At 36.3% G+C, this 27,924-nt stretch overlaps 1 protein-coding gene across 1 annotated transcript; it reads right to left on the bottom strand.

Annotated features, from left to right (window-relative positions):
* Positions 1-227: 227 nt before the first annotated feature.
* Positions 228-26,783, bottom strand: agpat5 (1-acylglycerol-3-phosphate O-acyltransferase 5 (lysophosphatidic acid acyltransferase, epsilon)). The gene is made up of 8 exons (XM_056470354.1): positions 26,148-26,783; positions 17,949-18,018; positions 17,724-17,839; positions 17,459-17,548; positions 13,740-13,830; positions 12,442-12,603; positions 9,983-10,106; positions 228-2,775 (listed from the first exon to the last, which is right to left on the bottom strand). Exons 1-8 carry the CDS (start codon positions 26,364-26,366, stop codon positions 2,550-2,552), a joined length of 1,098 nt encoding a protein of 365 aa, XP_056326329.1. The 5' UTR covers positions 26,367-26,783; the 3' UTR covers positions 228-2,549.
* Between the last annotated feature and the right edge of the window lie 1,141 nt (positions 26,784-27,924).

Below are 27,924 nucleotides of genomic sequence, written 5' to 3'. Positions count from 1 at the left end.
GTTTTTGTGTGTGGCTTAGCGAAGGGTCAATTGAGCTGAATTAACATGGAGCACAGCATACTATAATTTTTTGTAGGCTTTCCAGCTGAATTGCCAAGCGGGACAAAAAGAATTATGAATATTCACACTTATTTAAAATCAAATAGTTTGACAAATAATTTATAATATTTGTTGATCTCCTAAATAAAGTGCTGTATACCAGAAGATGACTTGACCACCACCTGAAATACCCGCAGCACTGCACATTTTCAGTTTCCTTTATTAAACACTCCTGAATTTGATACATCTTTTAAAAAAGAAAATAAAAATGATAATAGAAACTAACACCACTTTCCCTGCAAAAATATACCGAAAAGAAAAGATTAACACCTCAAACAAAATCAAACAAAGCATCTGTATTATTAAAAGAAGCAACATGTACATGAGAAGTACAGACAATGAACATTTACGCACACACAATTCATCATTTGGCAGATGCTTTTATCCAATCATACACGAGTCTCTTTACAGACAGTGGGTTATCCAAACACACGACACATGATTCTCTTCACAGACAGTCAATTCTGTATTTCAGGGCTTGATAAGATAACAGTGTGTGCTTTCTGACTTTTTCATACTGCCTTATATGCTGTGTGTTTCCATACGTTCACATTTCCTATCAATATATTTGTGGATTTCAGTGACAATCACACATTACAAGCTAAGAGTGGGTGCAATCACCTATAAGTCCACAAATACTTTAAATCTTTAGATCTAGAATCTTCCAAAGGCAGCTCAGCTGAAGCCAACGCCTATGGGCTACTACAGCTACAAAGCTCCAGCAGCATTTAATTAACAGTTTTTTTTAAATCAACAAATAGTTAAGATTGAATTCAATTGGATAGTGCTAATGAAAGCAACCAATCGCTGAAGTAGGATTTAAACAAGGTGAGGTCAGAGATTGTACATTAAAATAAACCAATACTGTCCATAATAAAATATCACAGTCTTATTATGTAGTAGGGTTGTCACGATACTAGAATACCAATCAATACTGAAATTTTAAAAGCGTCCATTTCCCGCGAACATTTGAGCGCGTTTATAAACAGCGCTGATTTGCCATTGTGTTCACGTGCTCAACAGAAATGACTGTGATTGACCGTGAAGGTAATCAGTTCACCGAATTCACCGCTGTTTACTGAGTGTAACCACAGATACAGGGACACTGGAGCGTTTTAAAGCCACGATTCATCAGCGCATCACTCATATGTCAGCTTATAGACAAACCAGCTAATTGGCATCACTTTAAAACACTCCAGTGTCCCTGTATCTGTGGTTACACTCAGTAAACTGCTGGTTAGCACTGCTGGTCAATTGCACTGCTGGTTAGACCGAAGCTGCATTTCGTTGCCTTGTACTTGTACATGTGTAATGACAATAAAGTTGAATCTAATCTAAACAGCGGTGAGTTTGGTGAACCGATGACCTTCACGGCCAATAACAGTCATTTCTGTTGAGCATGTGAACACAATGGCAAATCAGCGCTGTTTAAGAACGTGCTCCACAGTGCTTAAATGTTCACAGGAAATGAACGTTTTTAAAATTTCAGTACTGATTCGTACCCAGTGTCGTGACTACTCTATTATGTAGACCAAATTATTGCTCTTGATCAAATTTATAGACAAAAAAACCTGAAAATTCTTCAAACAAAAGCAAAAAACACAGTCTGGAACAATTAATTTTACTTATTTAAATCAACACCCTTCCAACCACCACATTTGGCAACCAAGTCTGAAACAATAGTGCAAATGCTTCAAAATAAAATGCTATACATGATGGACATTGTTTTAATTCGAATACAAGATGAGCGATGTGAAACGATACCAAAATCTAATGCTTATCCAACTGGTTTACCTCAAAAACTTTGAAAAATAGGCCCTGTAAACCATTAATAACATCCTGCCATTATAAACCATTAATAAAATCCAGAATTACAGATAGAGAGAGAGAAAAATTGCATACTTGTAAGGGCACAAGGTCCAGGCCTGCTATGGGTTAATACAAAACATTGTCTCTGCATGACATTTAGTTATTCGCTTCAAATGTCTGCTTTGAGGTTATAGTTGAGAAACGAAACGTTAACACTGAATTTACGTACTAAAATGAGGTGATGCAATGGAAGGGACAGGAGCTAATCATCATGGACGATTACCGGAATATGGTTATTGACTTGCAGAATTCCACCCAATACCAACAGAAAACACGCTAATGTGACAAAAACCCAACACAGCATCTCTGTTGACATTGGTTACTTTGCGCAGCGATGCATTGGTGTGTTGTAAACGGGAATGTTTATGTTGTTTATTTGCTTCTTTGCAGTGCATACGGTAGAACCGTTTACATTCTACTAGAGTGAAAATAAAACCGGAAACAAGTGACACACTTTTCAGTAAATAATAAGATAATGGTTAACGGTAGACTAAGAGCTAAAACTGAAGAATGACATTCGATTACCAAACCTAAAATCGCTGATATGAGCTGGATATTTTTTCTTCTCCAGTATGGCTATGTCATGGACTTAGACCGACCCAAATCCATCCGATCAGAGTCCCATAGAGCCAGGTATTGAGATAGAGTTTTCTACCTGACTCCGTTAACAGCATTGGAAAAGTGAGGCCACCCAAAACCAGCAGAGAAGGCAATGTCTTCGAAAGACTAAGAGGTGATTTACGACCCTCTCCAGGAAACCTGCACTTTTTGGCAGAGTCTTCAGACTCATAGAAAGTGGTCAGAAGCCTAGAAAGAGAAGAGAGAGATTTTAATAAGAACGTTTTTTCATCTTTCATTATCCTTTTAATACTCATATTTAGGCATGGGATGATAACCAGTTTCAAGGTTTACCAGCATTTGAAAAAGGCAACAGTTTATTTTAGGGCAACAGTATCTCCAGCAGCAAAGAACTATGCACACCTACACCTTATACACCTAGACCCAAGGATGCTCTGGACCTGAAGTGGGTTATTTAGATCACGCAAAAAGGAAAGATATCCAAAGATTCCGGGAATATATTTATCTAAAGGTAATCATACTATCATCAGAATCTTATACCAGCCCATGCCTAATTACATTTATAAAAATTCGAATTGTGTATTTTAGCGTGTATGTACATTTACATTTAGCAGACGCTTTTATCCAAAGCGACTTACAAATGAGGACAAGGAAGCAAAATACACAACTATATGAGCAGCAGTGAACAAGTGCTATAGACAAGTTTCAGGTGTGTAAAGTCTAAAAAGCAAAGCATTAGAAATGTTTTTTTTTTTTTTTTTGAGAGAGAGAGAGAGGGCACAGTTAGTGGTATAGCCAGAGAGGCAATTGCAGATTAGGAAGGAAAGTGGAGACTAAATAGTTGAGTTTTTAGTCGTTTCTTGAAGACAGCAAGTGACTCGGCTGTTCTGATGTAGTTAGGGAGTTCATTCCACCAACTGGGCAGATTGAATGCGAGAGTTCGGGAAAGTGATTTCTTCCCTCTTAGGGATGGAACCACGAGGCGACGTTCATTCACAGATCGCAAGTTTCTGGAGGGCACATAAATCTGCAGAAGTGAGAGCAGATAAGAAGGAGCAAAGCCAGAGGTCGCTTTGTAAGCAAACATCAGAGCTTTGAATTTGATGCGAGCAGCAACTGGCAGCCAGTGCAAACGGGTGAGTAGCGCATGTATATGTGTATTATATAATCAATTTTCTTTCTTTTCTTTTTTTACAGTCTATTGTAATACTTGAAAAGTCATACCAATATAGCTATCTTGAATTAAATTGAGAGAAAGAGTGAGAAACATTTTGTAAAAGTAACTTAACAAGTGCTAGTGTCAGGTCTTGATAATTTAAACTAGCCTTGGATGTGTAGTATGCAAAATACCTGATTAAAATTCGAGGAAATTTAATAGTAATTTCATTTCTGGTCTTTTTTTTTTTTTTACCATAAAACTGGTTCAATTACAGCTATTTAACTACTGTTACAATCAAATTAAAGGTGCAGTATGTAAGTTTGACACCCAGTGGTTGAACTAAGTATTGCATTCCTGGATCAACACATTTTTACTCAACTCCTCCTCTGACAAGTCCCTCAAGCGCAGGTTGCTAGATTGACATGAGCGGGCCTGACTATCGAGCCTAAAGGCTGATTTGAATCGTTTTCTAACTAAAAGCAACGAACAGTACTAGCTAATAAACATGTTAACTTTTAATAACACAACATATAGTGATTATAAACACAATTCTAATATTGTGAGGACTTAGACAAAGTTTAAACAATAAATACTTATTCACCTTATTTTTAAGAACATTCTGATGGTATTATTTCCAGTGGTGTTCATAACAGCGGCAGATGCTTGCTGTTTGTTTTCCAACATTAATATTTACAAATGAACCTTGCCGACAACCCTAAAAATTCTCGGTGATCATTTACAAAACTTTTGTTCATTAATATGTACAATAAGGTTTCATTTGTTACCATCGGTTAATTTAACTCAAGTCAATGTAATGACAACTACAAAAAGCATTTAATTAATCTTAGTTGATGTTGATTTCTTAGGGTCTAACAACTCACTAAAAAGTCGTAATCGTTTTATTAAATGGAGCCTGAGATGTTACGATCAATCATAATGATGATATTTTTTGTCATACATTTTCTCTAACATGCCACCAAAGCCAGACTAACCAGGCAAAGCATAGTTGAGCATCAGTGGTTAACATGAAAAATGGTGAAAACGTGCTTGTTCAGGACTTACAACATAGACAACAGCTACCTAGAAACGCTGTACATGAATTTATTTGTTTCCTGAAACCCAGAGATATGATTGAAATGTATACATTTATGTGGACACAGGCCTTACCATCAGCTGTCAATCAACAGTGCGGTTTAAATTGCTGAATGAAATCCACACACTATATATTTGATGTTATTTGTGATATGCTAATAACTATTCATAACTTTTTTGGTTATTGCGTATTTATTAAACAGCCTATTGTGGTTCCAAAAATGTTTTGTATAATAGTAGTGTTTAATAAAAGTAGTTTTTGGTATTGAGAAATGGCCTGTGTGCATGTTTGTAATGTAGATTCAATTTAGTAATTGCATTATTCCTCCTTTAGATGGCAACAAGAGACTGTTTTGTAATTGGAATAATGGACCAAAATGAAGACAGGAACATTTAACAATGCATTGACCAGCTTGTTATTTGAGCTTGCCACAAGAAACACCCCATTTGAGATGGATTTCCACAGCAGAGCACTGATCTGATGGGAATTCAGGTCATTTGATTCTTTTATTCAATCTCTCGCTCTCTTATAGATAATGTTGATAATGTAATACAATGAACTGTTAAATAACTCCACTACTAGCTCTAATCCTTTACAGATGCTTGCTCAGTCAATTAACTGTGATTTGAAAGTACAAAGTTCCTTATTCAAAGTCATCTTGATCCACTCCACGGTTGGTTTTATTTATTATTTACAGATTTATGCCATTGAACAGCTGCATAAACACACACTCACTCCCTCACATGTGTGTGTGTGAGATTGTACACTGCAAAAATGCTTCTCTTACATAGATTGTCTTGATTCTAGCCCAAATATCTAAAAAAAAAAATCTTTAAATCAAGAAGCATTGTCTAGACATGGTCCTTTTTTAAGAAATGTCAATAATTAAGTTTTCATTATAACAAGCTAAATAATCTGCCAATGGGGTCAGCAAAATAAAATAAATTTTGAAAACGTAGTCCCGTGGACGTTTCTGGAGACTGCGAATTATGTAGCCGGTGCGTATGGCTGCATTTCATTTTTTAAGCGAACGCTGCGGGGCGGTATAACTCTCGTCCTGTACGTCGGCGGACTTGAGACGCAGAGAGGAGCTGATAACGACGACGACCGGGTTCGAGTCCGGGGAAGAGCGGTTCCAGAAATCAGGTAAGACAAAAACAGAATCCAAGAAATAAAGTGAACAAGTTCATAACAGGGTGAGAATGTGGTAAAATGCGAAAACGTGGTAAAAAAAAAAAAAAATCAGACAAGGGCTTTTCTTTTTCTGGACGGCTTTTGTAAATTGTGGGTTGGGTTTAGAGCGGGCGGGTCAATCGGTAAAATTGGTTGGGTTTGGGGAAGGAGTAGGGTGGGTCAGTCAATCATTCAGCCAGTCGGACGGACAGATGGTCGTTCGACAGCGGCCTCTGGTGGCTTTACGCGAGAACAGCACAGGCGCGAACAGCACTCGCGAGAGACATTTGAGAAGCGGAAAAAAAAATAAATAAATAAAAAAAAAATTTGCACACAGCGGCCTCTCGCGGATTCGCGAAAACAAAAACTGCAAAAATACGTACCTCCCGAGACGTATTTTGCGGTCTTCAGAAACGTCCAGGGGACTACGTTTTCAGAATGAGCCTTGGTTGAAATAAACTTATGCCAAAAGGAAAAACTGGATTATTTTTCTTACTCCATTGGCAGATTATTTAGCTTTTTTAAAGGAAAAGATTACTTTATTTTAACAAATTATTTCTGAAAAACAAGACAACATGTTTTGCCTGTCTAGAAAATGCTTCTTGATTTAAGAGTTCTTACAATTTTAGTATTGTTTCTAGTCCAAATATCCAAGTAAGAAAAGCATTTTTGAAGTGTATGATTACCATCTGTATGACCAGCTAGCAGCTTTCAGCTTTCAGGAGTCCCAAAAGTGGTTGACAGGTTAACGTTAAGGATATAAAGATTAAAAAGTTGTGTGTTTAATAGACTAAACCATGATGACTGATAATAAAATTAGGATTTCAGACAGAGTTAAAGATAGAACTACAAACAACCTGCAGGCAGTGAGCAGACAGGAAACAGGAAGCCACTTTTCTCACCACAAGTATGTGAAATGGTGAATTCAAAAGTGAAAGCAAACTGCGTGTTGTATCAGCTTCACAGTGTATAGTAGGCTCCTTTCTTTCAGTTTAGAACTATATTATTGCATTTTATCCAACTGAATTGAGTTTAAAATGGGGTAAATTTGCTCCTGTGAATGGGATTTTACTCCAGTGCTTACCTGCAGTGGCCTTCTGCTTGAGTATATATGCATGATGTATGTAGCTTTTAGCCGTTTTAACTGTTGAACTGTAGTTTCTTAATACATCACCATATTTTTCAAGTTGAGATTTACTGTTATTCTGCTACATGCGTGGACATAGTGAAACACAATGTCCTAACTCATAAATATGAACACAACACTGGAAGTAAAAGCTACAACAGTGAAAATAAGTATTGAACATGTCTGTTTTTTTCCTGGGAATAATATTTTTAAAGGAGCTGTTTAAAATAAAATAAAAAAATGAGTTGGCGACGCAGTGGCGCAGTAAGTAGTGCTGTCACCTCACAGCAAGAAGGTCGCGGGTTCGAGCCTCGGCTGGGTCAGTTGGCATTTCTGTGTGGAGTTTGCATGTACTCCCTGCGTTCGCGTGGGTTTCCTCCGGGTGCTCCGTTTTCCCCCACAGTCCAAAGACATGGGGTACAGGTGAATTGGGCAGGCTAAACTGTCCGTAATGTATGTGTGTGTGAATAAGTGTGTATGTGTTTTCCAGTGATGGGTTGCAGCTGGAAGGGCATCCGCTGCATAAAACAAATGCTGGATAAGTTGGCGGCTCATTCCGCTGTGGCGACCCCAGATTAATAAAGGGACTAAGCCGAAAAGAAAATGAATGAATGAATGAAAAATGAGTTGTGTAGTAAAAAGTGTATGACACAAGAAGAAAGTCCAGAACTACAGAACCGTATTTAATACTCTATACAAAAGGTTTTTTTTTTGGTGATGGCAGCTTAAAGACGTCTCTTATATGGAGAATGAAGTTACATCAATTGCTCAGGTGTGATTTTTTTTTCACAGACTTCAACAGAGTGTAAAAATTCTGTGGGTCTCATCTGTCCAATCTGATCTTTATTTTGTATTTTCTATTGGATTTAAGTCAGGTGATTGGCTGGGCCATTCCACAGCTCGGTTTTCTTTCTCTGAAAGCATTTGAGAGTTTCATTGGCTGTGTTTTGGATCATTGTCTTGCAGAAATGTCCACCCTGGTTTATCTTCATCCTCCTGCTAACGTAGGTGATGGACTGAAGCAGCTGATATTCATTTACACAGTAACACTTTATTTTGATGGTCCATTTGAGTATTAGTAGACTGTCTGCTTAATATCTGCTGATACTGCTCCTTCAACAGACATTTAACTGACTATAACAAACTTTGCAAGTACATGTCAACTTACACTAACCCTAACCCAACAGTCTATTTATAATCTAATGAAAATTAGTTGGCATGTAGATGCAATGAAACTTAAATTCAACAAACGGACCATCAAAATAAAGTGTAACCATTTACCCTGATAAAGAGAACAGAGGGTTGCTGAAGAACTACTGAGAGATTTCAGCTGCTGTCTGGTCTTTCTCTGCCGTTCTACACCTCCCTTTCTTCATGTGTTCAATACTTTTTCTCTGCATCATTTCATTTTATTTCACATGACTTAATTAGTAAATTAATTAGTTTTGCTCTCTTTGCATATGTGAATTTCTTTGGTTGCTATTAACACATGGTGAAAATTTCAAATCAACCGCGCCTTTAGAAATATGTTTTCTGAGAAGATGGTGACGTGTTCAATACTTAATTTCTCCATTGTATTTTAAACCTATACAACCTGTCCTGTCAATATTTTGTTATTCTGTTATATACATTGCGATATGAATACAATTTCACCAGAAGACTTGAATATTTGGGAAGAATGAATCATTTTAGACTGAATGGGATGAATCTACTGAATGGATTCAAACATGGATATATACACAATTCTTAAAAAAGGTACAATTTAAATAAATAATTTTGATTATAATAATTTTTAAAGCATTCAGGCATAGGAAATTGTTTTATTAAAGTTAAGGTTATTGCACACTGAATACTAAACTTTCATCCATATTTTAGGACATTAAAAAATAAATTCGACCTCACGTTGTGTGAATCTTATTGACACACTGCCTCTGAAACTTCCATCTGTCATAAAAAAAATTAGAACCGGGTTCATTTTTTTCCGTTTTTTGCATCCGCAAAAACTATTTGAGATGTGTTTTGACAGTTACGAGCCACTGTCCAAGCGAAAAGCTCAATACAGATTGCCATAATTTGAGCTACTGATAACTCTGATAAAATAAAGACAGAATGTGCCAGACAGTTGACTGGTGCACCTCTGCCCTGCTGCTGTTTGCATTCATGCATGTCCATACATTTGACGTAGCCAACTGTGCACTTTATAATAGAAAGCATGGTCTGCTTTTGTTTCGTTGCTTCGGCATGTCAATGCGGCTGACATCTCTTATAATGTCTATAGGTACTGCCAATCTCTGTACAGGATTTGTTTATGTACGTGAATGTGTGAAGTATCACAAGCAATGTATCAAAATTCCACTGATTTCCTGAAATAAACTTTAGGGGATAATCCAGCGCAGCTCTTTGATAATGAGCTGAATTCTCCTTCCTCTATCCAGTAATGGATGAACACAGTATGTAGCCTATTCCTCTTTCTTTTTCTACTTTGAGGAAGAGAGGAGAATAAAGTATTACTGCTTGAACTGACTGTGAAATGTTTTGCGTTTTTTTTCTTAATGGATTAATTAATACGCGTCGGACTCAGTGTGCAGTTTGTTTACTACGGAAAAAAAAACACATACGAAAATTCAGACTTCAGTGTGCAAACATTGTACAAATGGTACAATTACTTATACCTGAATGCTTTAAAAATCATTATCCTCAAAAATCAAAGACCTCAAAAATTACGAAATTTAATTACGAAAATTCAAAATTACAGACTCAACATTGCATATCCTGCGATGTGTCTATAGCCAATAATCACATACTGAAATGATATATTATAATAAATATACAATTACAAAAACATGGGTTTTCAGGTACATTGTGGGTGATTTCAAATACTCACTGGTCCTTGATTTCAAATCTTTGATGTAGCCACCTGCGGAAAACGTCAGGCTCAGCAGGAATTTCCTTTATGTCTACACGGCTGATGTGGATATGCACCCTGGGGCATTCCTTACACAGAAACTCTATTGCACAGAGAATGGGAATCAGAGAATTGTAGTAATAACACAACATTTTCAGCCTTCTGCAATCAAGTAACACATAAGCACTAAGCCCTTTGTTGATTTACATCCTGGATTGAGTGAAAAAATTATTTGCAAAAATCACAAGATATTGAATTATGAAGTGTGTCTGGTGCTAGGCCTGTCACGATATCGATTTTTTGTTGTTGTATGATATATTGCACCAAAATATATTGCGATAAATGATATTGTCATTTTCAAGACCATTTTATCCCACTCACTAATAATGCCAGAAAGACAATATAATATTGTCACAATGCAAGTACTCTTTCAAACAACACATCATATTTTATTATTAAGAATATTTAATTTAATTAATCATTTAAACAATTTAACAATCAGTCATTGGAATCAGAATGTGAAAGCGCATATCCTAAACAATAATAATAAATGTTAACAAAAAAGTAACAGAGGCTGCGATATCTGCTATCAGACACCCATATTACATTATACTGAAATAATTTTGTGGTAAATACTATAGTGTTTTTTTTACCATACTGACAATAGCCCCTTTCACACATACAGACCTTCCTAGAAAATTGCCAGTAATTTCGTGTGTGAACAGGCCCTTTTTGAAAATACTGGTAAATTCATTCCAGCAATTTTCCAGAAAGAGAAGTTGTAACATTACCGGTAATTTGGCGGAATGATGATCTGAGTGAACGCAGAGGAAGAATGCCGGAAAAGTGAGTTCACGCTTAAAACACGATGACGTGAGACGTCTACTCCAGCCAATCAGAACATTCAGACTCATTCACAGCCGCGCTGTTTATGAAAATAAAAGCCTTTCAATATTTTTCCAGTAACATTCATCTCAGATTAGTCAGATAACATTTCTATGTTCCTTCTGAATGCCAAATGTGTTAAAAAATTATAGATAAAATGCTTATGCTGTTTTTTTACCTTCAAGCTCTGCTTCAGTTGTTTGACGAGTGTGCACGTGAAGCAGCCAGTAAGCACCAGCATGCACACATATTATGTACAAGTGTTCCTCTATATGTTTTCACAATACTTAGTTGTTCATTGTTTTCCATCGACAGAAATTGTAATGTAGTCAGATGTGTAATCATTTAGCTGCGGTTTGCACTTCTGCCGTTGGATGTCTCTGGGACAAAAGCAGCTGCATGAATGCTGAAGCTATAAATAAAAGTGAAACCAAAACTCGACCACTTCTATGTTTACAAATGGAAAACGTGGCCGTTTAGAGCTCACTTCTGGCTAATGATGTCAGAATTTACTGTTATTTGGGAATGAATGTGTGAATGGTCTTTTCCGGAAAAATAACGGAACGTCCGCGCCTGTGTGAACAGTGCTTTTTTCATTTACCGGTAAAGCAACTGAAGCAGCTTGAAGGTAAACAAACAGCGTAAGCATTTTATCAATAATTATTTACACAGTTGGCATTAAGAAGGAACAAAGAAACATTATCCGACTAACATCTACCAGCTAAATGTGTCTGGAAAAATATTCAAAGGCTTTTATTTTTATAAACAGAGCAGATCTGAATGCGTCTGGATGTTCTGATTAGCTGGAGTAGACGTCTCACGTCAGCGTGTTCTAGACGTGAATGCGCTCTCTCCGGCAATCTTCCTTCTGCGTTCACACAGATCAGCATTCTGGCAAATTACCGGTAATGTATGAATTTAGTAGTATGAATTTACCAGTATTTTTCAAAAGGGCCTGTTCACACATGATTCGGTCTGTATGTGTGAAAGGGGCTCGTGTCCATGTGTTGTATGATAAGTCTATATATAGATTATTGTGACAAGCCTATTTGGTGCCTTATAAAATTAGACTGGTTGGCCACTGCATCTTATATTGGAAACACTCAAATGAAATGATCAAACCTCTAAACGCATAATATTATACTGTATACATGTTAAACTTCAATAGTGATGAATGAAAATATTTTCCTGATACTCTGGGTTTATGACGCATTCATTTCTGCAGAAGTGTTTGTTGTTTTATTTCTTAAAGAATGCAGGCACAACATCCTACGAAATATAGCTACACAAATACCACTGCTGTTTATTCCTGTGAAAAACAGGATGTTTCTGCATGAAAGCTTCTTTTCCTTTAATGTTTTTGAGGAACTAACGGAAAACAACACGTTTCAACACACGATGTTTACAGGAACTGACAGGAAATCCACATATCCGTGTTTCACCAGCCCTCAATCAATGAGATAACGCTATGTCTGCTGCGTTTTCTCTGCTTCCTCTGTTTCGGTTGGGGAAAATGTCAATGCTGTTTGCTAGCGGAACATATAACCACACACCTGGCATTGTAGGAGCGGGATGTCTCTGGCCGTCGGCTGTAAGAGTGCCCTCATATGCAACGGTTATGTCATAGACAGCGTCCAGGTGTTCCCGCATAGTCTCAATGGCAACGTGCGACGCTTTCATTCTCGGTGTTAAAATGTGGTTCAGCACAGCAAGTCCTGTAATAGATGAATGAACTTTTTATTTAATGCCATGTCAGCAACAAAGGCTATTTTCATGGCAAGAACATTTCAATAATAAATACAATAACAAACAATAATACATTATAATATTTTACGGTGATACTTTGCTAAAAATGTCCTAAAGAGAGTTCATTTCATAAAAAAGTCTTGTGGGGTCTTCACCTTTAGGCCAAAAACAATGAGTTATTCTTATTTGTCCAATACGAAATCTGGTAAACAAAAAAAAACTTGATCAAATCTAGTCTAATGCCGAGTTCAGACTGCACGATTTTCAAAGTAGTCTCGTCACAGACGTTTTTACACTGCATGACTATCTAGGGTAGCATTCTGTTGCTGCTGTGTTTACACTGCAGGATGGATCAGCGACAGGAGGTTTCACACTGCATGACTTTACAATAGGAGAATTGCAGACAACTTTGTCTCGGCCCACAAACTACATCTCACAACCAAACACACGTGAGAAGTGACATGGAAACAACGTGAGGTCACGTAGTGTATCTTTTGTTCTTAACTACATAATGAGAAAGCAGCCTTTAGTGAGGTAGAAAATTTACTTATTTTGCTCACCTGGCCTTTGAAGGGAATTAACAATTTCTCCCAAACGGTTTTCTTTATCGACCCGGTCGTGTTATTGCTCAGATGACACGTCAAACAGACCTCCTGCCAAATTTACACTAGTTTTTCCTTCATTTTCTGGGTCTAAATAGACCAAAAATAAGCCCTTTTAACTTCTCTCCCAACCTCCCTCTGGCCTGCAGATACCCACACTAGTGGATGCTGCTCTCTCATTGGCTGTAGGTAACTGCTGATGTTATTTTCAATGAGAACACATTTCGCATGGGATGATTTGGAATTGCTGACAGCTCCAGATATTTAGCATGCTAAATATCTGACGGGTGTCGGCGACTCGTCGAAACATTCTCTCAGATCGCGTCTTTGATAGTTCATATTGCGTGATTGTTACTCATGTGAACGAGCACCGATTTGCCTGTGATTTCAGGCATTTGTCTGTTATTTCTGAAAACCTGTCGGCGAGTCAAAATTTGGGGCTAAAATCATGCAGTCTGAACTCGACATTAAATGTCTTAAAACTCTATTTGAGACGATCTTACCTTGTTTAGCAGCAAAAGCTTGACTGTCACTGATAACTTTCTTAAGCTCAGGGTTGTAGCGGGTTCCCTCTGGGAAGATGACAAGATACATCTGTGCAGAAAAGACAACCAATAAAAAAAATAAACTGTTATGAAAATGCATCACTTGAGATTAAAATCACAGTAATGGGAGAGGGAAATTACAGTGAAGCCTGGTTTATACTCGACGCATCCGCTAAATCGCTTACGTGTGCGCGGCAAATGTGCAGTGTTTGCAGAGGTTCCCTTTGGGTGCACGAAATTTTTTGAGACTCGGGCGAACAGTTTGCGTGGTGCCACATTTCATTTGAGTTAAATATCTCCTCTCTTCTCCATTGAGTTAAATCACTTTAAAGAGATTTTGTCTGAAACATGTACAGACACCTTTATGATCCGTCTATACGTGATCATAGGGATAATCAGATGAACAATAATTTTTGGGTAGAAATTGCAACAGCTGTAGGAAAGATGAAAGTTTTTGTAGCCGTTTGGAAAAAAACAAAATAAGAGCTCAAGACAAACATGAAGACCCAGGTGGTTTTAATACGCAATCACATACATTTTTTTATAGGGTTTATGCTGATGTATATATTACAGTTTTAAATTTAAAACAATTTAATAGTTACAAATCTAAAATGAAGTCAAAACTTATTTCTTTGATAACCTGGAATAGAATATTTGAACCTATCGGTTTACAATGTACTGATACCCTGTTTTTCTAGGCTTTATTGGTGATAATAGTCAGAAATGTTGGACAGTTATTGCCTTTTTAGCATAGAGGACATAAACTAGCCAGACAGTAATGTGTGAATTGTGGGGCGGGCTAAATCTTAAAAAAAAAAAAAAAAAGTCAGTTTTTTAGTAAGGGTATTTTTTTTTTGCTTTTCTTCTTGCCATAATAAAAACATAAATTTGTAGCGCAACCCATTTTCTCTTGTCATTATTATTTTAATAAACTATAATAGGTAGAACTGTCTCAGATATGAACAAAAGCAAGTGATGCATCAAAGTTGGATTTAAAAAAAAAATCTTGAACTGTTATAAAAATCTTTATAAACAATAAAATAACTTAAAAAAATAATTAGTTTAAAAATCTTGAATGATACGACAGTTCCGGAAACTTCCTACTTCTATCGTTATCCGTCTGACTTTACAGTCGGTTTCTTTTGAGTCAGTGGAGGACCGGGACGCAGTGCCAGGTGAAAGTATAAATCAGCCTTTATGCATTTCTCATTTGTGTCCAAGAAGATTTTTTAAAATGAATTAATATATTATCAATATATGGGGAATATTAGAATACAAGGAGTGACAAAAATAATTATCTCCCTGCTCACAATGAAGGGGAGGAGCTTGGCCATAGTATGACAGTCACATTCATGACTGTATGAAATTCTATATATCTATATATCCATACAGGGACAGAGAGAAGTTGAAGGGTCACTTTTTAATGTCAGGAAAAAGATTTGGCAAAATTGTATAATAAAACTATACAATAAAAGACACTTATTATACAGTAGTTTGATATGCGAAACTAAAGCAATATTTTGCATACAAAAATGTCCATTGTCACTAGCTCTGAGTGGTATAAAGGGGTCTTGCGCTTTGTTGTATAGCTTGTCAGTAAGTTGGTCATAAGCAGAGGCTGCTGACGGCTTAGTGTGGCAGATTTGCTCCATTTATTATTAGGAGCCAAGCCAAAAGGACAAAGGGCCCTATTGTTCCTCTAAGGACTTTTCCTCTTATCTGGGATTTAATTACACAATTCCAGTTTCCTATTTCTCATTATTATTCATCGCTTTGCCATGGCCAAAACATTCCAGATATCAAATAAATAAATAAATCAGCTCACAAAAAAGCATCCTCAATGTCTTCATGCGAAGCGATTTTGGAGTTGTTGAATTAATTGTCTAGGAGAACGTTCAATGGCATAGATTTTTTAAAATGTTGGAAATATTAGGAATATGAGAAAGTTGCTTCAACGAGTTAAATTTTTCTGTGATATCTACAGTTGAAGTCAGAATTATTAGCCCCCCTTTGAATTTTTCATATATTTTCTAAATGATGTTTAATAGAGCAAGGAAATTTTCACAGTATGTTTGATAATATTTTTTCTTCTGGAGAAAGTCTTATTTGTTTTATTTTGGCTAGGATAAAAGCAGTTTTTAATTTTTTATTAACAATTTTAAGGTCAAAATTATTATCCCCTTTAAGCTAATTTTTTTTTTCGATAGTCTACAGAACAAACCATCGTTATACAATAACTTGCCTTATTACCCTAACCTGCCGAGTTAACCTAATTAACCTAGTTAAGCCTTTAAATGTCACTTTAAGCTGTACAGAAGTGTCTTGAAAAATATCTAGTCAAACATTATTTACTGTCATCATGACAAAGATAAAATAAATCAGTTATTAGAAATGAGTTATTAAAACTATTTTATTTAGAAATGTGTTGAAAAAAAAAATCTCTCCGTTAAACAGAAAAATAAAACAGGGGGCTAATAATTCTGACTTAAGTTGTATATAGTACATTTGTGGCACAGGTAAGTTAAAAAGTAATCTCCAGAAATTGTTTTATATGCTCATTTATTATCCCATAAAATACCCCTAGAATCAGAAGGTTCTTATTGACCATATTTGGAATGGTCATGAATATTAATGAGCTCTGCTCTGAATTGCTGCGTCTCTCTCACACAGACACACACAGCATGATGTACTCTAAAAAATATGCATGTAAATTAAATATAGTTAATTTTTGCTGCCTCTCTCACACACAGACACACACAGCAAGATGTATTCTAAAAAAATGCATGTAAATTAAATATAGTTAATTTTTCAACAAATGTATTAACAAAGAGTGGATGTCTCGTTAAATCTTTACTTTCGAGTGAGTAATAATATAAACCACCAGAGCGATCTTTTTAGCTCCCGAGATGTGTTGTGGACAAAAAAGGCAAATGGGACTTCCCATTGGTCTGATTCCTGTTCATATTTGGGTAACGCCAACCTGATTTCACCAAGTAGGACAAGTTCCTGGACTAACATCCATGTTGATCCTGGAACAGCATTCCAATCAGGAATACGTTTAGCGTTTAGGTTAAGGCTTAAGGCTTAGGGTTAGGTTTATGAACTTCTACATGATTGTTCTCCAACTATTATTCAACTCTGATTCTGGGTTAGGGTAACATTTTACAGTTTGTTTAATTTGGGTATAATTTACAGGTTGGCTTCAGAGGTAGGGAATAAGTATGGGTTACAATTTCCAACAAAAATGATGTTCCAGGATCAACATACAGTAGATGTTAATCCAGGCTTGAATCATACTTGGCAAAATCATGACATGCTTTGGGTATTTACAGTGTTTTGGCTGACTGCATTTTATATACAGTCAGAACAATTTGATTTTTTATTTTTTGAGGTAGATATATTGTCAACCTCTGAGGTTAAAGGGGAAAGGGTCTAGGTTAGTGGTTTAAATGTTGAATGACTTTGAATTTCCAAAGTGAATACAGCTTGAGACACATTATAAATCAACCAGAAGCCAGCTGTTGTGATTTGGACAGAGCTTGGAAATTAAACTCTCTCTGCTCTTATTAGATCTAATAATGCAACTTAAGACAGTCTCTTCGGGTCTTCCTCATCTTGGCTTTTATTAGATCAGTTTCTGGATTTTCATTCAGAGAGGGATATTAGAGAATACTCACAGGTGTGCTCAGTCTGGTCTGAGATGATAGTTTCTTCTTCATGGCTTTCTCATCAAAGTTGGCACTTCTTTTCACATACACACCTCCATGCTGTGAATCACACCAATCACTTTCAACATGCATTCTTATTCATGAAATGCAACTCAAATAAAACTGATATATATATACCTATAAATAAGGTATATAGTAATAGATTTATGCAATATTCGCACTAAATTTGGCGCTCATGTTTTATGAATATGGGTGTAATATTTCCATTACCTACCTGTGAGAAATACCATCCATACAGAGGGAGCCACTTCAAACCATCTTTCAGGACATATCTAACGTGTCCGAGTGCGTTTTGTCGAATGGCTAACATATCAGCAATAATCCAGTCAGCTAAAAGGAAGAACAAATCATTACAAATGCTACCTTGATGGTTAAAGATACAAGTGATTCTATACTGTTAACTGAACATGCTACATAATACACACAAAAAAGTACCAACCTGTAGATTGATGGTTTGACAAATAAACCACATTCTCCTTCTTCTTTGGTATTTCCCCATATATGACAATCTGTACAACATACGATAACAATTAAGAATGAGTACATCACTGTCTGAAAAAGTAATGGTTCTAGATTAGGGTGAATGGTACAGTGAGTAAGTTTACATGGACACCAATAATCCACAACTAAAAAGAAAACAAATATAGATGTGGAGTATGCCAATTTTAGTCCAGGGTATATGCAGGAATCCTAAAGGTTATTTCCATACGTTTTTAAGACTTTATAAAGACCTTCTCAGAATGTTTTAAGACCTCCTCGCCACTTCAAGTTCTAATCAGTATCAATCCTTTAACTTATTAAACAGTTGGTAATAAACAGTTGTAGTGGAATAAATCAATCGGACCATGTAACAGCACTCAGATAAGCTCAGAAGAAGCAAAACTGGCAAGATTAAATTGCGCGGTTGTTCTCAGCAACAGGATTCAACCACTGTTTAAGCTCGTCTTTCTCCAACCAGGAGTACGTAAACGTACATATTCCCATTCCCTTGCCATTTTGCTGTCTGTATCGCTCTATGGTTTCGCTCCATGTGGAGAGCGTCACATCACCTTCCCATGTTTGTCGCAAATTACGTGACCGACCCGAACCAATCGCGTGGATCGAGGAAAATAAATATATTTATGCTTAAAGACTTTGGACAACGCTTGAACAAAATTTAGGACCTCATAAAAATGTGATTAAGACTTTTTAACACCTTTTAAGGGCCTTAATTTTCTCATAATTGATTTATCAACTTTTAATACTTTTAAAACCCTGTAGTTGCATTATTGAGGTGCAGGATTTCCCCCGCATTTTGCAACAGGATAGCCTGTACAAACAGCTGTTTGACACTACAGTACATAACATTACATATGCAATGCCTTTTTTTGTCACAGGGGGCATGAATGAAGTGTTCCTAAATGAAAGTGAAAGTGCCAAACTGCAGTTAAAGTCAACAAATTAAAAATGAAACACTCAAAATTACACGAAACTCAGAAGGAAATGTAGATAGCGTGGTGGCACAATGACACTAATCGAATTATGTGCTATAACATGTAAAATGGGATCATGTAAGGAACATTTAAAAAGCAACTCATGTAAACACCTTTACTATAACAGTAGTAACCAGTAACCAGTATAGTAAACAATAATTAGATTACTTATGTCCATGTAAATGTAGTCAAAGTGTTTTGATCAACAAGCTTTATTTATTCTAGGACTTTGTGCTGTTAATGGGTATTTAAAAGAGAACTAAACCAGGATTTGCATTCCTTGTGTAAGGGACAAAACCAACACGCTAAATAAGAAACAGTATATTAGATGTTTGAAGCAGCATCTCTTGAACATGGTGACAACACACAACTAATGCAACTTAACTAGGCCTCACCACTTAACTCATGCCATAGGTGGTCATTTATTATTTCTCGATAGTGTTATCACGATACTAGAATTGGGTACTGAAATTTTTAAAACGTACACTTCCCGCTGACATTTGAGCAAGTTCTTAAACAGCGCTGATTTGCCATCGTGTTCACGTGCTCAACAAAAAAGACTGTGATAGGCCGTGAAGGTCATCTTCAGTGGACTTCACCACTGTTTACTGAGTGCAAACACAGATAGACGAACACTGGAGAGTTTTAAATTCATGAAGATTAGCTGGTCTGTGAATTAGCTCACATACAAGCGATCCGTTAATGAATCGACTGATCTTTGCGGCTTTAAAACGCTCCAGTGTCCCAGTATCTATGGTTACACTCAGTGAACAGAAGTGAGTTCGGTGAACTGATGACCTTCACGGCCAACTACAATCATTTCTGTTGAGCATGTGAACACAATGGCAAATCAGCACTGTTTTATGTGCTGAAATGTTAGCGGTAAATGGTTGTTTTTAAAATTTCAGTTCTGATTGGTACAGAATTCCAGTATCGTGACAACACTAAATCTTGATATTGTGAAATAGGGCTTGGTATTGACTCAATGCCCCGATTCAATTCGATCTCAATTAGCAAGCTTTTGATTCAATCAAATTCAATTCGAACTTGATTTTCGATGAGATGAAAGCAGATTTAATTTAAATGCTGTTGATATTTCTGAAACTAAACAGGGTGAACATCAGAATTCTGAATATTAATTACATTGTTGGTGTTATCTACAAAACTGGCTAGGCAGAAGTATTTATTTTTTGTTATTCAATGAGGTATATATCAGAAGAAAAAATGGTTTCAAACACCGACTAATTATTTTAAGATCCACATTAATCCGAGACATTCAACAATGTCAGAAAGAAATACAAAAATGATCAATTCATGCTTTTTCAGAGCAAATCAAAATCAATCAAAGTTTTCAATAAACGATTCATCTGAAAATATGTATTTTTACCCCAGCCGTATTGTAGAGTGTACATTTCTAGACTAAAATTTTGAGATATAAAGCATTTGAGGATAGGGCTGGGAGATCTGGTCAAAGACGGTGTTGCACAGTCTAGTCTGTGAGGACACACAAACACAAATGGAGCAGCTAATATATCAGACAAAATAAAAACCGCACAGGTCATGATAAGGCAGACCCACATATGTACACTGTGGATGTTCACTGTGGCACCCAATGTGCAGATCTGCTCACCCAGGATGCTTGTAAAGCACTAATCGCTGACATCTGATGCCCTGGATTGGCTCCACAATCTTGGCCATCTGTCCAAGTTGTTTGTGAACTTTGCAACCGCAGCATGACATACCCACAAATCACATGTTAAACAAGATGGGCAATCAGGAATCCAGTAATCTGGTCTGTTCTACATTAATATGAGTCAACTTAAAGAACATGATGCTTCAAGATGCTTCACTGGTGTGTTTACACTGGTTTGACTGAAACAGGGCTGCTGGAAAGATTTGAAAATTGTACCACATATTTAGGACCCATTATGGCCACTAAAGTAATCAAGGAGTGCCCCAATTGCACATTCCAAAAGCAAAAGAAATAGTGTCTGGTATGCTCTCAACAGCATTGTGTGAAGACCACCTTGAGGGCAATGAAAACTGAGAAGAAGATCCAGGACATTTACACCCATGCAACAGAGATGAATGCCAAGCTAAAGATTAAACCCATAGCCATGCAGCACATCTGCTGTGAACAGAAATGCTTCACTGACAATGTCTACAACGCATCTACCCCAAAACAAAACTACAGAGCTGACTTCTTATTGGGTGCTGGATACTGTGGACATTTTAGCTCTAATACACACACAGAAACTACAACTATTCTTTGTTTTTTTTTTTTTGCCTTTATTTGACAGGGCAGTAGGATGACAGGAAGTGAAGTGGGAGATGAGATCGGGAAAAGTCCATGAGCTGGGACTCAAACCCAGGATGCCCGGAGGGATTTTGCGGTAGATGTCGGTGGACTAACCACTGCCCTGTCAGCTCAGAGAGGTCGCAAGTATTCTGAAAAAAAGTTGCCTTAAGTTGTTGTCCTTTTTTTAACCAAGTAGAAGCACTTTCAACCACAGTAGAAACTTATTTCCTAGATTTGCACCTCCATAACGACCACCTCACACCAAAACGATACAACCACTTTCCCAAGCAGGGTTTCTGCAGCTTTCACCAAGATAAATTTAAGACTTTTCAAGAGCTTTTTAAGACCATTATGAATGAAACTTTAGACTTATACAGGGCTAAATGCTAAGAATTCTTTCGAATATCCCTGTTGAAAAAGATTTTCACTTGATCTATCAAAAATTATTATAATTTAATTAGTGGTAGGCCGTTATCAGCGTTAACACGAGACTCTTATCACACTGTAAAAAATATTGCTGTTAATCTATTCTCAAACTTGGGTTGGGAGCTGGGTCTATTCTACAGAAACTATGATGATTTTCACCTTGATATTTTATCGCGAATGTATACCTGACCGGTGAGCCGTCTGACAAAAAAGTGCCCTTCTGAATCAAATCAGCAGGATGCCTGACTTTAACTGCAGTTCAGCAGTTTCACTTTAACTCATGAACATTGCATTCATGCCCCCGTGACAAACTGGGGTATTCGACGGAAATAAGGAGTAAGGACTGGTGAGAGTGTTATGGAATTTAATAACGCTCGCCAAATGGAAAGAAAAAACTTCCGCATTTCGCGGTGTGTGTGAGTGTGTGTGTCGTCCTTTACTGACAGCCATGTGTGTGGATCTTGTGGGAAAATATGGCGAAAAGTCCTACATGATGGTAATAGTTTGATTGCGGTGTTAACTTCAATAATGCCACTATTATATGCACACTCCACATGTCTTAATTCTATTTCTGTTTAGTTCAATTATGACTTTAGTGGGATTAAGGTAATTAAAAAATTATAATAATAAAAAAAAATGAAATTTTGGAGTTTATGTAGGCCTACAGTTCAAAATTCATGTTTAACTGAATAAACAGTAAACACAAGTACATCTTATTGAACAATTTATGCCGATCCTTCCCCTCTCTCTGCTCACCAAACTTTCCTGTCAATACTCTCTACTGTTCTATCAATTAAAGGTGAAAACCCCGAAAATTTTTTGAAAAATATTGACTTTAAATCTAGAATTTAAGTATTTTAAAATGTTAATAAATGTATAATGAGCAAAATTCTAAGTTTTATGCAAACCAAAAGAGCAGTATGGAAAATTTGCAGTTATTTTATTGCAGTTCGAAATAATTTAACAAAAGGTTTCCGACTTGTCATACTGACCGCAAATTGTGCAAAACATCACTTCTTTTTTTTTTTTTGTCGTGTTGTACCAACGTAAATGTCTGCTTCCAAGATGTTAGAAACAGACGTTTTCTTTTACCCTTATAGTTTGATGTTGCCGCCACTTCACTGCACTGGTTGTTACCAGGTTACGAAAAAAATAACACGCTCAAAACAACAAATCAAGTAAGAGGATCCAAAAAGCAATATGGTTTTCACGACATCACAAAGAAGGTCGCATTTAAAGACTTAAAAGCACAAACTCAAAATGCACGCATCTGACAAATAGTTGCAGGCAAATGAAACTTTACTGACAAGGCAACACTGTTCCGATTGGGCCAGTAAAGATCCTATATCTACTGTCCCAAGCGTCTCTCACGCTGGCCCTGGGCCATTGGGCAGTCCTTATGGTTGAGCCCTGTATAATAAATAAACTTTATGCATAAATACATGGAGAACTTTTAAACAAATGTTATTTTAAGGATGCAAGGAAGAAAATTAAACCATATTGCTAAATAGTTAATTAATGTTAATTTTGTTAAACATTTTTTAGATGGATTTGTTGGTTATATCGACTGGCTATCCGCTTGTTAAGTGTGACGTCACGCAAAGTGGCTCTAATGTCCAATCGCTCTATCAACTTGTATGGAGAGACTCAAATGGTAATAATAAACATTTACAAAGCGATATATATATATATATATATGCCTTATATCAGATGGCCGAAAATTAGATGACGAAAATCAGTGTTTCTTTGATTCATTAGCTATATCTATCTATCTATCTATCTATCTATCTATCTATCTATCTATCTATCTATCTATCTATCTATCTATATATAAACTAGCCTTGGCAATTGGCTATATGTATACAGTATGTAGCTTATATAATCATTTTAATACTGAAAAAAAGGGTCAATCAAGATAGTTACAACAATTTAGTTAACTTTTATTTAAGTTTACTCAATAGGGCCTGTGCATGCATGGAAAGACAGCTTTTTAACTTACTTTCTTTACTGGCTTATTACTTTACATTTAATAGGTTCCTTTAAACATCAATCAGCTATTATTTTTGATTGTCACATTCATGCATGCTTGTTTTAAACCAAACTATTAAGAGTCTGTCTTCTGTTGTCGCTATTATATACTAGTAGTTACCCTTTTAAATCGCATATTGTTACGCGATTTATGAGTAGTCTTTGCCTCATAAAAAATATTTTAGTGTATACATACATACATACATACACATATACATATACATATACATATACATATATATATATATATATATATATATATATATATATATATATATATATATATATATAGTGTCGTTCCCTGTAGCGGTAGGCACGATTAAGACAAATGTGAAATACTGTTGCACAGGGGCGATTTAAACATTTTCATTTTAGGGTGGATCAGGAACAGATCATTTTGGAGTAAAAAAAGAAAAATTTATATACATTTACACACATATACATTTTAAGTAAGAATTTAAAATAATACACAAAAATTAGGGAATTTTAATTAGAAAAATAAGTGAGAATACAGAGGATATATGCAATTATTGATCCTCAGAAGTAGTAATACTCAAACAGCTCATGTAAAAAAGTAAGCTTACCGAGTATACGTGCGTATATAGCAAGGACTACACCACTGGTGTACACAATAGTCTCTGAAATTGCTGCATCTACGTCAGGACTTAACAAGCAAATATATGGACAACTAGTGAAAATTAAGACCTGTTTAAAAGTATTTAAGACCTACAACAGCATATAAGTGAATTTAAGACTTTAAGTTTAGTTTTTGAAATATTTAAGACCCCTCGGACACTCTGTACATGTGAACATATGGGGTTAGGTGCTAATGTTAAGAACTTTTTTTGTTAGTCTCTTTGGTTCCTTTACTATTAAACGATGAGTGAAACACTCATGAATTGACAGCTCTGTATGCTTTTCAGTTGCTCTCACGGTACATTGACACAATGCACTGATTGTTCTGCACAGTGCTGCTTCAAGCCGAACACAGCTTAAATTATTGTGTAGGTGTGTTCTTGGCACTGACACACGTCTATCACATGTCATGTTATATACAGAAGCGTGCACTATAACGCACTTCTGACAACTTGAGAAGTGTTTCTCAGAATTGAGTAATGGAGCCAAAATGTCCTGTCATTATTTGACTTTTGTCATTAAAAGTGCTAAACATGCAGTGTATTTCTGTAAGGTATGCACAAAGCTTTCAGTCAAAAAGAAGAAATTTATAATGAATTCTACAATTCTACTGAATGAAAATAAACATTTTTAAATCAATTTTGTCTTAATTTCAACATTGAGGGCTCTCAGATTTACACTAAATGATTACACCAAATTCTGGAAGAGAAAATCCTAAAAATATAATGAATTTGTTGAAGTATCAGGACATTAAGGCAATATTCTGATGCCTACAGTACATAGACTGAAACTTGATTTTGGATTTTCCTGCAGGGCAATAACCTCAGGGAATACACACGCACGCACCCACACACTCAAGCACACTTATACACAAACATATAATCACTAGTTCTTGAAAAGTAAAACAAAACAGCAAAAAAACAAGTACAGCGACATTTTGAGGACATTTTTGTTTTTAAATTTACTGTGATAAATGCTTTGATACAACCTCCCGTCTTTTCTTTGTTTGAAAACATGATTTATAACAATTTTGTAACAATTTTGAAGCAATCATGTTTTAACACTTCAAAACACATTACTATGCTAGGAAACTGATTGAATTTCTACATACACAACAGTGTGTCAACAAATATTAAATAGAAAAATTAAATAGATCCTTTTCACAAGACTTATGACGCATTTAACGATCATCAATCTTAGAAAGTATAAATCAGGCTTAAGGGCTTATTATGCAGGTCTCTGTCGCCATCTTGTAGATGGACAAAGTCAACCGTCTTTTCTCTGCTCAGTATGACAAGCTGATAGATGCTGGTGCGTTGTCTCTCAGAAATTTTAAATATTTAAAATAGACACTATCCTTATAAATAAACTGCATAATTGTGATCTAAACAACTACATTCTCACCTAAAAGCCTCAAAAGTACATTATGTTGTCCAAAAGCTGCAATATTTGTCAAACTTTGAGTTTATTCATCTGCTGTCGCTCTATGTGGGTGGAGTAATACAGAAGGGTGAGGAGGCTGTACGAGTTCTGATATTGAAGAATGTCACATCAGCCAATCAGATTCGAGAACCATCCTGAACTGCTGTATAAAGTCAGTTAAATAGTGCTAACGTTGTTTTGAGTCATGCTATTTCAGACCGAAATTCAAAGTAGCGTAGAACAATAATGAGCATGTCAAGTTTTTAAAAATGAACAAATATGCGAATATAAAACCAACTTACCTCAAGTTTTAACTAAAAAAATGTATAGGCAAGAAAAAAACCGTCAAGCTTACCTCCACTCCCGTGTAATTCTCGAAGAAGAACAGGACCATGCTCTGATAGACTGAATAGGCACGGTCATCCACAGTGTGATAGAGTCTGGCCGGTAATATAGCAGACAGCAGCCGCCAAACGCTCCAGGACAGCAGGTAAGCCGGAGCCGTGCCCAGCATCACCGCCGTCGGAAGCCAGTATCGCAAAGAGTACGTGTGTACGACCAGAGAGAGCAGCATTTTGACAGGAAAAAGGCGAAATGACCCTAGTGAATGATATCCCCAAACAGCTGCTATTCTTTACCGGTGTCCTTAGTGACCGCCCGAAATGCATCGATATTTTCGCCAAAACTCTTAGTCGATCACAAATTAATTGAATAGACGTGCAAATGACTTCGATAAAGGAGAAAAGTGTTTGCACGAAACATCACATCTTCCGGAAATGTACTCCAGGTTTAAGCATGGCATCGCTGTTATTAGAACTTTCTTAAGTATGGCTCTGGTCTTATATAAGGCACGGTTCGGTTCATAAAGAGGTGATAATACTCTGACCACTTCTCGAAAAAAAATAATTAAAAGCAGATGCCAGTCATTACTTGATAAATCACCCAGAGGACAATCTAGAGACAAAAGTTCTAAGCTATTTTAAACAAGACCCCACTATACACTTCGATACATGTGTATCGCGGAAGCATATTCAAACGCAATATCACCAAAAACAACACTTTGCTCGCTCCCAAAGTCACACACGTTCTCAAGTCTCCATCTTCTTCTTCGTTTCCTTGTTCTTCTTCTTTCATGTTTTGTGATAGTTGGCAACTCAACTGGAAAGTGCATTACCGCCACCTACGACTGGAGTAAGGGTAAGACTATGGAAGCCCGTTCCCGCCACTGAATAAAAAAATAACTCAGAATTTGAGTTATTAAGTCAGAATTGCGAGTTATTATTAAATTCATCTTTGTTTGTATAGCGCTTTTACAATGTAGATTGTGTCAAAGCAGCTTCACATAATAGATTATAGTGAATTGAAACAGTGTCAGTCCAGTTTTCATAGTTTAAGTTCAGTTCAGTTTAGATTACTTCAGTTCAGTTCAGTTCAGTGTGTTTTAATATTCACTGCTTAGAGTCCAAACACTAAAGAGTAATCCATCAATGCTCAGCTCTACAAGTTCCGAACCATGCAAGCCAGTGGGAGGAAAAAACCTCACCAATTATTTAGTTATAAAGTCAGAATTGCGAATATAAAGTCACAATTGAAGTTATTAAGTCAGAATTCTGAGTTATAAAGTAAGAATTGCGAGTTATAAAGTCAGAATTCTGAGTTATAAAGTCACAATTCTGAGTTATAAAGCCGCAATTCTGCACTCCATACATATACACAGACATGATTCACTCCATACATACTATATATATATACACTCCATACTATACATGATACACTCTCCATACATATACACAGACATGATACACTCTATACATAGACTCACTATACACTCCATGCACATAGACATGATACACTTTATACATATGCACAGACTTTATACATATTCACATCATATATGATACATTCCATACATATACATGATACACTCCATACATACTATACATATACACACACAATACACTCCTGTCAGGGTCTGGGATAGAACCCGGTTCTCTGGTGTGAAAGGTGGATCTCATTACCACTGAGCTACTGAGCACATGGTACACTTCATGCATACTATAGATATACACACTCCACACTGCCCTTATATGTACACGTGATACACTCCATAAATATACACAGACATGATACAC

The sequence above is a fragment of the Danio aesculapii genome, chromosome 13 (genome assembly GCF_903798145.1).
Source record: "Danio aesculapii chromosome 13, fDanAes4.1, whole genome shotgun sequence".
Classification (NCBI taxonomy): domain Eukaryota; kingdom Metazoa; phylum Chordata; class Actinopteri; order Cypriniformes; family Danionidae; genus Danio; species Danio aesculapii.
This window is presented reverse-complemented; position numbering and strand designations above follow the sequence as displayed.

Bases quoted from the DNA above. Each gene is read 5' to 3' on its own strand.
- agpat5 (XM_056470354.1), bottom strand. From the start codon at position 26,366: ATGCTGCTCTCTCTGGTCGTACACACGTACTCTTTGCGATACTGGCTT. The intron at 18,019-26,147 runs GTAAGCTTGACG...TATGTTGTACAG, and splicing joins AGAATTACACGGGAGTGGAG to ATTGTCATATATGGGGAAAT. The intron at 2,776-9,982 runs GTGAGTATTTGA...TTCTCTTTCTAG, and splicing joins AGATTTGAAATCAAGGACCA to GCTTCTGACCACTTTCTATG.